We start from the raw sequence: 13385 nt of genomic DNA on the forward strand, positions 1-13385 counted from the left end.
GTAACATACCAAAAACCATTGAGTTGGACACTTTAAATGGGTGAATGGCATGATATATGAACTGCATCTCAATAAAGCCGGATTTTTGTGGGGGGTTGTTTTGTTTTTTTTAATTAAAGGCATGCATCCCGGCCGCTGGGGCCTCAAGCTGGCCGGGGTTCCTCGGGGGACAGGCTGAGCCCATTCGTGTTGGCCGAACCCGAGGCACGTGCCTGTCCCATTAGCTTTGCTGACACACAGAGGAAAGGGAACGCCCCACACTTACTCTGAGGCTGGGAGGGAGCCTCTAATGCACCCCAACGCTCCCTTGCTCCAGAGAAGAACGGCCTGCAGGGGAAAGATTACTGCCTGGGACTAGATCCTAAGGCTGACCTCTCAAAGGTATCGCTTTCTCCAGCAAGGACGCAGCCGGGTGGAGGAGGGAGTCAGGCGGGGGGGGCAGACAGGCTCAGGAGAGTCCCTTCATCTCCCTGAGGTCCCGCCTGAATGGGGACAATGACAGCGTCTGCCTCAGGGACAATGCCTGGACACTGCCTGCCCCGCCCGCGCTCTCACTCAATGGCAGGCAGCTTCCTTCCCCTCCATGGCGTTCACTCAGAGCACAGCCCACTGCCCATGGGCGGACGCCGTGTCTGGGACCAGGCCACCGGGCCATCATGGTTTCCGATAAAACTGCCTCTGTGAGAGGTCAGTGTGTCCTTAGAGTCAAGCCAAGCAGAAAAACCATCCAGCTCACCTGTTTCTCTTCTGCAGCCCTCCCCCACCGCAGGGGCCCTGGCAAGAGAGAAAGGCCCGCTCTACCCAAAGCCACCTTCCCTGATGTGGGTAGCGCACCTGCAGAGGGGGAGGGACGGGGGGGGGGGGCGGGATTCACTCGGCACCCGATCGTAACTTCTGCCTGGTGCACGCACGGGGGAGGCAGGTCTGCGGGAAATCTAGTCTGCCCCCTACAGAAAGCCCTTCCTCACCTCTTGTTTTCTGTGTTTATTTTTTTCCAGCTTTACTGAGATATAATTGACATATAACATCGTATAGGGTTTCGAGTGAGTGAGTTTAACGCGTTGATTTGATCAGGCTCAAATACCACAAAATGATGCCACCACAGCATTGGCTCACGTCTTTACCAGGTCACATGACCACCAGTTCTTTTCTGTGTTGACAATATTTAAGATCTACTCTCACAGCAACGTTCAAACTCAAATACAGCGCTACTAACTATAATCACCACGTAGTGTGTTAGATCCCGGAGCTTATACATCTTATAACTAGAAGCGTGTACCCTGTGACCAACCTGTCCCCATTTCCCCCATCCCGAGCCCCTGACAACCAGCATCCTAGACTCTGTTTCTACGACTTTGGCCTTTTTCGATTCTGCGTCTAAGCGAGATCACGCGGCGTTTGTCTTTCCCTGTCTGACTTATTTCACTTAGCATAGTGGCCCCATGCTTCATCCATATTGTCACAGGCTCTGTATTCAAGGTGGCAAAAGTGCAGGATGCTGTTTGTGCTTCTGGCCAGGGACAGCGGCGTGGAGGAGGAAGGGGCCTCCGCTGCCTCCAGCCGGTCAGGATAGCAAAAGGCAGAATGTCGCTCCCTGGAGATGCGGCAGCTTCAAGGGCAGACAGAGCCGCGCGCAGGGCTTGGCTGGGCCCCGTCTGCAGCAGACGGTTTCCCAGCCAGGGCCACGGCCACGGCACTGTCTCCCCTCCCACTGTCTCCCCTCCCACGGCGGACCTGGCCTGGCCCTTCCCACATCCGAAGGCGGAGCTTACGTCCCCTTCAGCCTGGGCTGGCCGGTGACTCAACCCAGCTGAAGTCATACCACTGGGGAAGGGGGACTCCAAGGATGGGGAGGTTATATCTTCCACGTGGTTCTCCGGACGCCTGAAGAGACCCTGAGAGCGCCGTGTTGGAGAGGCCAAGTCGACCGTTCCAGGGGAGCGTTCCCAGCCGTCCCCACCACGCACCAACCCGTGTGAAGCCCTCTTGGACCCTGCAGACCAGCCAGCCCCCCCAGCTTAGAAGGGAAGCTCGGTACTTGCCACGCAGAGCCCAGCCAAACCCTGCTCAAACTCCTGACCCGGAGCATCCAGGGGCCATAACGACACGGCTGTCGTCTTCGGTCACTACGGTTTACAGTGGTTTGTCAAGTAGCAACACGCACCGTGTGACTTCAGGCACGCAACCTGACCTTTACGGGGCTCTGTTTCCTGATATACCAAAGGGGGTCACTCCCCCACTCCTGGGTGGGTATAAAGCTCCAGCGAGGTCACGAACATATGTCTTGCGACACTGTAGCAGTCAAGAAATGGCAGCGGGGCGCCTGGGTGGCTCAGTCAGTTAAGCAACCGACTTCTGCTCAGGTCACGATCTCACGGTTCGTGGGTTCCAGCCCCACGTCAGGATATCTGCTTATCGGCACAGAGCCCGCTTCGGTCCCTGTCTCCCTCTCTCTCTGTCCCTCCCCAACCTGTGCTTTCTCTCCGTCTCAAAAATCGACAAAAACACCACAAAATATTTTTAAAAAATGGCAGTTCCTCTTGTCACCGTCACCACCACTGTCATCTTCCCACGAAGACAGGAACGTTTGTAGGTGCGGACAGAGGTTCACGGTACGTGTCCTTCGGCACAGCCGAAGCCCATCGCCATCAAATTCACACGGAGAGACGATGAACAGAGCCCTACGTCTCCAGGCGCCCAGCTTGAAATCTATCCTTGTCTTTCTTACGCAAGAAAGACCGAGCCTGACGGGTTCACTGTGACCTACGGATTGTGCCAAAGCTTCATGACATACACACACACTTAACTCTTCCGAAGATCTCCCCCACAAAAACTGTTGGTCAATTTTGTTTTTATTTCGGTAGTCAACATGGTACCCAAATCTTTATTCAAGCCCCAAAAAACTCTCCTATCCTTTCACCGAGAAATTGACTTCCCAGGTGGCCAGAGACAAGAACACCCGAGATACAGGAAGAGACACATTCACAAGGACGCTCATCACATGATGAGCACCTTTAAGGCCCCTGGAGTTGGGAGGTGCCTGGGTGGCTCCATCGGGTGAGTCGTCTGGCTCTTGATTTCAGCCCTGGTCACGATCTCACAATTTGTGGATTCGAGCTCTGACAGAGCAGAGCCTGCTTGGGATTCTGTGTCTCCCCCTCTCTCTCTGCCCCTTCCCCACTCACGCTCTGTCTAAATAAATAAATAAATAAACTTAAAAAAAAAAAAAAAAAACACCCAGAGTTGGGATGTCGGCGTCCAGGAGCAGGGAGGTGCCTCCACCCTCGGCCCACTGTCACCTGTGACGCCAGCTGGGGAGCACTCCTGTCGTGATCAGACCATGCGAGGAGGCTCAGCCCTCCTCCTCCCTCTACCAGGGCGCGTGGACAACCCTCACTTCCACCTCCTCCCAAGGCCCGTCCCAGGAGCCTTCTCGCCGCTCCTGGAGGTGCTCACACAACCTCTGAACGTCACCCTCCTCCCCACCTCACTCTCCAACCCCCCAGGGACCTCCGGCCACTCTCGTTCCCTCTTCCTTCCGTGCCTGGACAGATTACAAAGGGCCCTTTCCCGGCCTGCCTGCTCGTCTACCACTGCCCGGGGAGCCCAAGCCCCATAGGTGAATGGGCTCCCACAATGTGCCAACTGGTTCCGAGTGCTGGGAACGCTTTCTCCCCTTCTCCCTACGGCCGCTTCTCTGCTCCGGACCCAGCCTCTCTGCCCTGCCCCACACGGCGACCCCGTCCCAGCTGTGGGGTCCCCCTGCCTCCCAGCCCCCAGCACACTGTATTACGACCCTATATTTACGTCCCCCTGATTCCAGACGTTCTCCAGGGAGGGGCTGTGCCCTGTTCCTCCGTCCTGCACCTCCCCCCTACACACACACCGACTGCAGGCATCCACCTTAGTCTGATGAACGAATCCGGACCTAGTTACTGAATGAATAATTATATCTACGCAACGGACTATTACGCAGCCATTAAAAATTATTTACTCAGAAACTGTGACAATACGGGGAAACGTTTCAGCGTGTTAGGTATTCTAAAAGATACAAACTGTATTTACATTACAGTCTGTAGGGGAGTGGTAAACAGGAAATACAAAAAACTGGAACAACGGTTTCTGGGGCAGTGACATCAGGATGTTATTCCCCCCCCCCCCCGTTCTACCTCCTGCATTTTCAAACGTTTCTGTAATGAGATGAAATAAATAGAGAAATACAATTAAAATCTTCTCGCAAGGAGCACCTGAATGGAGCTTAGCTCCCACAGTCTGATGATATGGGACATGTTATGATGGATTATATTTTCACACTTTCAATAAAGAGCCTGACCTCTCCTCGGGGCTATAAAATATTCAGGGTTGTTTTTATCACCTTTCACGTTGAAAGCCGATACAGGAGCCACTTTCGTTCAGCCTCGGACTCCTTCAGCCAGCTCATTCTGTGATGGATTGTCCCCGAAGCAGACGGGCTGGCTGGAGGTCCGCATGGTGAGCACAGTGGCGGGAGGGCGTGTGTCCCTCTCTCAGCGATCCAAGGGCTGCCTGACCATATCCACGGTGAGGGATTTGCGCTATTTAATATTCTCGAGTCGTTGCCTTCAACAAGAAGAATATTGACCATTCAGAACATCACCGTGGCCTCGACCTGTGGAAGGGCCATGCAGCATAGACACTACCCATTTGAAGTAAGTACAGGGAGTTCTCGGGTTGGGGGAGCATAGAAATGACCGTGCATGCTCAAATCATTCAAAGTGATCTTAAGAATCAATCTGGAAATTACAAATGTTCTGTGACTTTAAAGATAATTTTTTTAAGTCATTAAAAACTCTAGAGGCACCTGGGTGGCTCAGTCGGTTAAGCATCTGACTTTGGCTCAGGTCATGATCTCACGGTCTGTGAGTTAGAGCCCTGCGTCGGGCTCTATGCTGACAGCTCGGAGCCTGGAGCCTGCTTCAGATTCTGTATCTCCCTCTCTCTCTGACCCTCCCCCGTTCATGCTCTGTCTCTCTCTGTCTCAAAAATAAATAAACATTAAAAAAAATTTTTTTAAACCAAATTCTCTTATTGGGGCATGTGGGTGGCTCAGTCGGTTAAGCATCTGACTTCGGCTCAGGTCATGATCTCACATTTGTGGGTTCAAGCCCTGCATCCAGCTCTGTGCTGACTGCTCAGAGCCTGGAGCCTGCTTCAGATTTTGTGTTTCCCTCTCTCTCTGCCCCTCCCCCCCATGCGCGCGCGTGCTCTCTCTCTCTCTCAAAGATAAGTAAGCATTAAAAAAAAAACCTCTCTCATTGATGGTTACAAGCGTATAGGGATATAAAAAATAGTAAAACCAATATTTATTTAGTTCAGTGATTTAAAGCATTGGAAACATTGAGAGAAGTCAAGTGTTTTATGTCTTTGTAAAAAGAAGCATATGGAAAGTAGTTTGAAGGTTGCTGCTTCTGCTGGCGGCTGGCACCTCGTCTGTGCCTTGGAGAGCCGTCTTCCCAAGTTCAGATCAGCTTCCAAGATCTCACCCCTTTGCGTTTCCAACGTGGTGAAACACCTCCCAGAGTCACTTCCTCTGGGGTATCTCCCTCCCTCCGGAGCCACATTCTTCAGCCACGAGGGTAGGATCTCTTTCACTTAGCGCCTGTCGCTGCCCAAGAGACTCTCCTCAGGCCATGGTTCCAATGCTCCCAGGATCGGCGATTTCCTCTAGGACTCCGTTCACATGCCACCCACGGTTCCCCTCCAGCAGGATCCCTTTTCACTCCCCTGCTGGGCGTCGTCGCTGTTGGCCCGTTCCTTCTTTTGATTTTCCATTTCCGTGAGGCGTCACATGGCCTCATCGCGGGGAGACAAAGGAGGCAACAGTACCACATGCTTTGCTGTCTGTGTGTGAACTAACACACGCTCGGTGACCAGCCAGCGACAGACACGGAAAGAAGTGACCTGGCAGGCTCTGCAACGTGCATCTGGTATTTACTTAGTGATCCGTGCCCTGAAAACTTACTGGCAAAGTTTGCGATTGACGCAGTTCCTCACAGCTACCGCGCCGGGGTAGCTCAAGTCTGATCCGTGGGGCCGCGGCGCTGGCGCGATTTCCCTGGAACCGTGAAGACTGAAATCTGCACGTATTTCAACTTTGCCAAGAGAAGACTGTTTCTACTCGGGGAAGCTGGTAGGGGAAAGTGTGGCACTTTTCCTCTTGGTCACTCGACCACGTATTTACCCAACACCTGGTGGGTAGCAGGTGCTGAGCTGTGTAAGGGGAAGCAGGTCCGTCCCATGTGCGTATCTACTGATGTTCCAGAAGGGACTGGGTTCCAGTCTTGTCTTATGATCTGACCTGAGTCGCCTTCCTGGCTGGCACTGGGACTTGGGGGTAATGATAAACAACAGAAATTGACACAGGCTAACATACACAGGTAGGAAGTTCTGGAAGGCTCTGCAAGGGCAGAACCAAGGAAAGCACAATTAGCTGGACAAGGGGCCTCAGAAGGAACAGGAGTTGAGCTGGACCAAGAATTCAAGCTGGGAATCCATGACTATTCCAGTTATCTGTTGTGTAAAAAAATCATCTCAAAACTCAATGGCTTAACACAGAAACCGCTGCTTTTGTTCACGAATCTCCCATCTGGCTAGGCCTCGGTGAAGACGGATGTCCCGGTCTGTCCGCTGATGAAAGGTGAGGAAGGCCCTGGAAGGAGAGAGAGGCACGTTCCCGGGGTGACTCCCAGGATCCGGGCAACCGCTCCTTAGCCTTCTAGACCCTTCTGGCAAAACTGGGAGCCAGACACAGGCTGGGGACAGTAGGGGGTGAAACCAGCATCTTTCCAAAGCAGTCACAAATGTCTTTAGCAGTCAGGGGTCTGAGAATGGGATAGAGGACTGGTCTCGATCAGGAAAGACATAAGAGACAGAACACCCCCTTGCAGGTGCAGGCCTTGGGATCCTGGTTCAAACCCAGCAACCATAAAAAGGCATTTTTGAGACAAGTGGGGACCTTGCCAAGATGGATGAGAATTCAGATGGGAAGGAATTAGCACTCGTTCTGACTTGGTCAGGTAAGAAACACTGGCCTGCTGCGGTGGGGTGATGTGACCGGGGTCCTGATTTGGCTTAAAAATTTTTCAGTCCGGGAGCACCTGGGTGGTTCAGTCGGTTAAGCGTCCGACTTCAGCTCAGGTCATAACCTCACGGCTGATGAGTTTGAGCCCCACGTCAGGCTCTGTGTTGACAGATCAGAGCCTGGAGCCTGCTTCGGATTCTGTGTCTCCGTCTCTCTCTGCCCCTCCCCTACTCATGTGCTCTCCCTCCCTCCCTCTCTCTCTCTCTCTTTCCCTCTCAAAAATGAATAAATGTTAAAAAAATAAATAAAAGTTTTCATTACCACTTTTTTGAAATGAAAACAAAATCCAAAAGCTGATACTCATAACACAAGTAATTGCCTTTTATTGAGGTTTCTGTACAGTATATAGATTATTTCACTCAATGCTCACAAAAAGCCCGGGTGGCTGGGAGTTCTCTCTCTGCTTCCCAGATGGACGGGGAAACAGGTTCCGAGGCTGAAGCACCTGCCAGCTCAGACCAGAGCTCAGGCCCCGGGGGGCCCAGGTCCCGGCCTCCAGCAGCAGCAGCCCCAGGGGTCAGGGCTATGACCTCTCCAGGGTGGAGAAATGCAGAAGGCCAGGCTGGCCCAGAGCAAGCCCCGGGCCTGAGCTGGTGATCCTGGGCCTGAGCTGGTGATCCTATCCCTGCTCGGGGCAGCCGGCACCTCTAAGCTGCCTTTGTTCCGTTTCAATGGGCCCTTCAGCCCAGGGTTGGGGAGGACAATAGCCCCCATTGTACAAGGAGGCAGTGCCTGTCCTGGGCAGCACAGTGGCTCCCAGGTGGTCCCTGCACCCAGAGCTGGCTGGGAACTGCTTCCTGGACCCAGGAGGAAGAGCCCAGACGCTGTCAGGAGACAAGCGTATGTCACTTTGCACATGCTGTTCTTCCTGCCTGGAATGTACTAGAATGCCATGTCCCAAAGGGCATCGCTGTCTGCCCTGAAGAATGCCACTCCCTTCAGTGCCAAAGCACCTGTCCTCTGTAGAGCTGTGACCATCCCCCCGGCCCCCACCCCCTATGCGGTAGAGGGGAGCCCTTCTCCTCCTGGCCCATCTCAACTGCCTCCAACCACACACACGGCTAGGACCGATGTGTTGCCGCATGCCCAGCGTGAGCACCACACCAGGCAGTGCTGGGTTTGAATCCCAGACCCTGCTAAGCAAGGAGCATAATCAGAACCCAACAGATCTCCTGTCCCCTCCTTGTTGGTTCCTCCACACAGTGTGGAGGTCAGGAGTGCGGGTTCTGCAGGCAGATGGCCTGTGTTCAAACCCCAGCTCTGCCCGTTTATACCTGCGACTCTTCACACGTACCCAAACCTCAGCTTTCAACCCTGTAAAATGGGGAAAATACATACAACCCAGAGCTTTGTTAGGATCCAGTAAGATGCTGTACTTAGCATCGTGTCTGGCACATAGTATATACTCAATAAATGGTTAATACTAATAATGGCTATTATGTTGGTTTCCTAATCATTTAATACTCAAGTCCACATGGGTCGTTTTGATGAGGGCCACGGGACACCAGTGCAGTGGAAAAGAGGCACCTGTCTTGCAGGGCCTGGTTTAACTAGCAGGACTCCCCAGGGTGCTGCGGGCTGCAGATTCCTCCAGACTGCTGGAGGCAGCTCACTCTCCCAATGGCATCCAAGACCCTGGCAGAGACAGGCCGACGTTTTGGAGAAGGACACAGCCTGGCTTGCGTCCACAGAGCACAGAGCCCTGGAAACGTGCCTTCTAGGACCTGGAGCGTTTTGCCCCAGAGGCAGTGAGATTGGAGAAAAGGGGTCAAGGGGCTGTCTGTCGGGGAGAGCCGAGAACAGAGAGCAAATGACTCTGTGTGCCAGCAGGGAGACCTGAGCGGGGAGACAGAGTTGCAGACCTTAAGGGCTCATGGAAAGACGGCATCACCGAAGCAGAGCCCCCAGGGAACAGGGTGCAGAGTGCGTGTAAACACCTGAAACAGGGAGCCCGGGAGATGCTTTCCAATACTGTCCTCCTACCCAACAGGATGGCAGGACGGTGACCCATCCTTCTTCCCCCGCCCTGTCCCTTCCCACCCAGATTCTCAGGCCTATGACTCCATGGCCCACCTGGGTGCCTACCCCAACCGTGCCACAGACTCCCTGTGATCTGTCCTTTAGCCACTGCAGAACCCCAGGCTCTTCCTGAGCGCTCTCCTCCCCCAGCTCTCACCCCACCCTCCCCCTCCCTGCCCCAGCAACCCGGAAGAAGCCAGTGCCCAGAACACAGAGGCAGCTCCAGAGATATCTGCCCAGCGAATGAATGAGTGGCTGACTGAAGGACAGCAATGAACTCCGTCTTCAACGTTGCCCGTCCAACAGCTAACATCCCCCCGGCACAGAAGGGGGGGCGGCAAATATCTATTGAACAAAAGGGGGAAAAAATAGCCCATCTCATCGGTACTCAGACATAAACTAAAACGAATACTTTTCATCTGTGATATCTGCAGAGGTCAAACACGTTAGGGTATCGAGTGCTGATCAGCACGTGGTAAAAACAGCAACACTTTCTGGAGCATAACTTGGCGACATGCGTCGAGAACACCAAACGCGTTCATCATTTTCGCATGACACTGCACGCACAGGGTTCTCTCTGAAGAAATTATTCCGAAGCTGTTCGGGGTTGGGAGTTGGGCGTAGAGTATCTTCATAGCAAACAGTGTTCGTTCACTCGGTGTTATACCAGAAAAACAAGCCACCTAATTATGCAACAATGGGGGTGATTAATTGAACTATGGCGTATCTATCACAGGAATAAAGCCGTGGAGTCTGGGGCGGGACTGAGGTAACCATTAGGCAGCCCTCCCTGCCGCTAGGATTTGAGGCCACACAGGGGAGGTAGCCAAGAAGAGAGAAATCAAAAGAATCTGCTTTATTAATGGTAATGGGGGGGGTGGGGGGCATGGGGAGCTAGGGACCCCTCCTCTACTGCCCCTCAGTTCAGGGCTGTGGGGACACAGGTCGAAAGGCTGGAATCTGAAATGAGACACTTGGCATCCCCTCCTTGGAACAGCCCAAGGAGTGCCAGCCCCAGCGGGTAGGGGAGGAGCAGGGACCTTTAATACTTTAACCCCGCCCAATAGGGAAAAGCTGCCCAATGGGTGACAGGCTCTCACCAGTTCTCTACCAATCCCAAAAGCCAAGGGGGTGGTGGGAGGCGGGCCAAGGATTCTTGCCCCCTGGAAATGCCAGCCTGTCCCATATAGTAAAGGAGGGCCAGTTCTACCATTTGTAGGGCCCAGTGCAAAATGCAAATGCAGAGCACCCGGTTCAAAAAGCCAGAGGAACTAAAACATAAACCTTTTTCACTTTCCCCATAACTCGCCGCAGTGTTATTTGCTACGTAACGCCGACAGAAAAACTAAACGTTTAAGTTATCAGCGTGAATTCTGCCAGTCACCATTCTGTTCTGCAATTCCAGCGTTAAGTGTGAACACAAGAGCATTTAACGGGAATGCAGACTCACGGAAACACACAATTCGTATCTGGGGGCTCCTACCCGCGTGGGTACCGTATTCATTCTCACCAGGGCAGTGTGGGTGCTAACCCAAACAGCTCATCTGGTTTCATTTAGCTGTTTTTTCTTTTTTTTAAGGTTTATTAGTTTTTTGGGGGGGTGTGCAGGGGGTACACAGAATCTGAAGCAGCTCCAGGCTTTGTCAGCATGGAGCCTGATGTGGGGCTCGAACCCACGAACTGTGAGATCATGACGCGAGCCGAAGTCAGACGCTTAACCCACTGAGCCACCCAGACGCCCCTCGTTTCACTTTTTGATGCTTGCACATTCTACACACACGCCTCTACCCTTGGCTCAGTGATGAATAAGGATTGAAAGGGAAGGACTAGGGCTGTCCCCTCCTGTCCTTTCCTTCTGGGTCATTATTTTCAGCATCAGTGATTAACTCACGCAAGGACGGAATGCGGGGAGGAGGGGACGGCAGGGCTCCTTGGTCCCTCGTGCTCCTTAGCACGTCACTGCCTCCTTTCTGCCGCTGAATCTAGTCTGGTTCAAGTGGAAAAGCGTGGCTTCTCCGGGCCGTCAGCCGACCCGCTGCGGAAGCACAGAATGTGGCGGCCCGCGCGTGTGGGAGCTCAGCGACGCTCGAAGCAAACACAAGGTGTGTGTAGCAGCGGCACAAAGCAGCTGCCACACGTGCTGCACGCATCATCTCTGCTCGGGCGTCCACTCCGCTGCCCCCATCAGACGTCGCCTACAAAGCATGGGTCCGGAGAGAAGATGATAAAAACTCCACACGGCGACAGCAGAGCACAAAACCAGAATCCGGTCCTTCCGGGCGTGGGGCCCCACGTGACTGCCCGGATGGCACAGACTGCCAAGCGCTGGAAAACTCCTATAATCTCTTGCTGAATTTAAACAGTTGCCTTCGGGGCGCCGGGGTGGCTCAGTCGGTTAAGTCTCTGACTTCAGCTCAGGTCGCAATCTCACGGTTCGTGAGTTTGAGCCCTGCATAGGGTTCTGTGCTGTGGGCATAAAGTCTACTTCGGATGCTCTGTCCCCCCGCCCCCCCGCCTCTCCCCTGCTTGTTCTCTCTCTCTCTTTCTCTCTCTCTCAAAAAATAAGTAAACATACAAAACTAAATTAAATAAAAAAATAAAAATAAACCAGTGAGCTGCTTACAGGGAGGGGGCTGTGGGGGCCAACCCACTCAACGGTGGAGTCCACACAGCCTTTGCTCCTTAGAGCCGTGTGACAACCCAGTGTAAGGAAACTGAGGCTCAGAGAGGTGGCGCGACTGAACAGAGAACACCCAGCCTCTCTCACTGCCCCCCCCACCCCTGACATGGAGACAGTGTGAGTCTGCGAAAGTCCAGGACTGCTCATGGAAGTGATATTCTGAAAGGGGAGCAATGGGGGTGAAGGCCCAGCAGTCCCCAGCTTGATTTCCAACCGAAAGCTGGCTCCCCCCACTCTCCCTCTGGGCTGGCTTCAGGGAAACGCCATGAGCGACCCCCTCTTAGCCTCCATTTCCCCGTGGAGTGGCGATGGGGTTGGGCTAGCCAGTCTGGCGATGGTTCTAGGCTATCCTAACTCTAACCGTTGGCAGACGACGTTTATTAAGTACTGACTGGGCCCCAGGCCCTGGGCTGGGCGTGTTCACACACACCGAGCCATTTAAAGCCCTGGGCTCACAGACAGTGTTCCTCCCACGAAGGAACACATGCACGTAGCATGTGACGGACACGTTTATAACATCAAACAAACTGTGCATCTCTCATTTCAAGCGAGCAGCAATCCAGAGAAGACGCTGGGGGTCCGAGACACGGGGTGACCTGGTCGAGATGACGAACCCAGAGTCAGACCCCACCGGGAATGCAGGTCTCCTGGGAGAACTCATCTGGCTGGAATGCCTCCTCAGGAGGGCCGAGGAAGGGAAGCCAGAACTCAGCAGCCCTGACTTGAGTGCAATAAAACACATCCAACAGGATTCCTAACACAGAAAGTGAACACATCAAACTCCCTCTTGGTTTCCTGGGTCTCAAATCTTAGCCAGGAGTGACGGGGCAGGCTCCCGGTCTTCCAGATAACCAGGAAAGGGGGTTTGTTGGCTACCAGGCACAGAGGCTCAGCTTAAGGTGTGCAGCAAAGAGGAAGTGTGGCAGCTCATGGGAATGGAAGCCCAGAGACGGGTGGACATCAGGCCTGGTTAACCCACGGAGTCACAATGTCCCCTGCTGCCACTCACTCTCTGCTCAGACACCGTCAGCATTGTTGGCTTAGGACTTACCCGCTTCATGGTCTCAGGGGGGCTGCTGGCAACCATGGGAGCCTCCCTGCTCCTTCCAAGAGAGAAACCAGCTTCCATGCGACCTCCAGAACTGGTTCCCATGTCCGTTCTAGAACCAGTCACTGCAAGAGGGACGCATTAGCCTCGGACCAAGCTGGCCCGGCCTCTGGCCACAGGTTTCTGGGTGAGAACCACGATGCTCTTGTGGGGTGAGGCGCTGGGTATTGGGGAGATCAGCCTCAACAGCCCCAACGTGGGGGCAAATTTGGATGAACCCTGGTCTCCCACAAAGCATGCCTCTCCGGCGTAGTCTAGGCGTGGGCAGAAAGCTGACATTATCCCCGCTCAACCAGTTTGAACCAGGAAGACAATTCCATGCTGTGGAAACTGCCCAAATGCTGGGTTCAGACAGGCCTGGGACACCCTCCCGACCTTACCCCTTCCTCCTCTGAGCCCTGCTTCATCTCTCAACCATACAATCCACGGGGACACACAGGTGGCTCTGAACCACATGC

The 13385-nt window shown here is 53.7% G+C and overlaps 1 protein-coding gene across 1 annotated transcript in view; it reads right to left on the bottom strand.

The window, feature by feature from the left end:
* Window positions 1-12906, bottom strand: part of PPP2R2C (protein phosphatase 2 regulatory subunit Bgamma) — a 133301-nt gene extending 120395 nt beyond the window's left edge. Inside the window, exons 1-2 of the mRNA XM_042984800.1 lie at window positions 12871-12906; window positions 11926-11978 (exon numbers count right to left, since the gene is read on the bottom strand). Of these exons, the coding sequence (XP_042840734.1) occupies window positions 11926-11978; window positions 12871-12906 (89 nt within the window). The remainder of the gene's footprint in view (window positions 1-11925; window positions 11979-12870) is intronic.
* Between the last annotated feature and the right edge of the window lie 479 nt (window positions 12907-13385).

This window comes from Panthera tigris, chromosome B1 (genome assembly GCF_018350195.1).
Source record: "Panthera tigris isolate Pti1 chromosome B1, P.tigris_Pti1_mat1.1, whole genome shotgun sequence".
In the NCBI taxonomy this organism is placed as follows: Eukaryota; Metazoa; Chordata; class Mammalia; order Carnivora; family Felidae; genus Panthera; species Panthera tigris.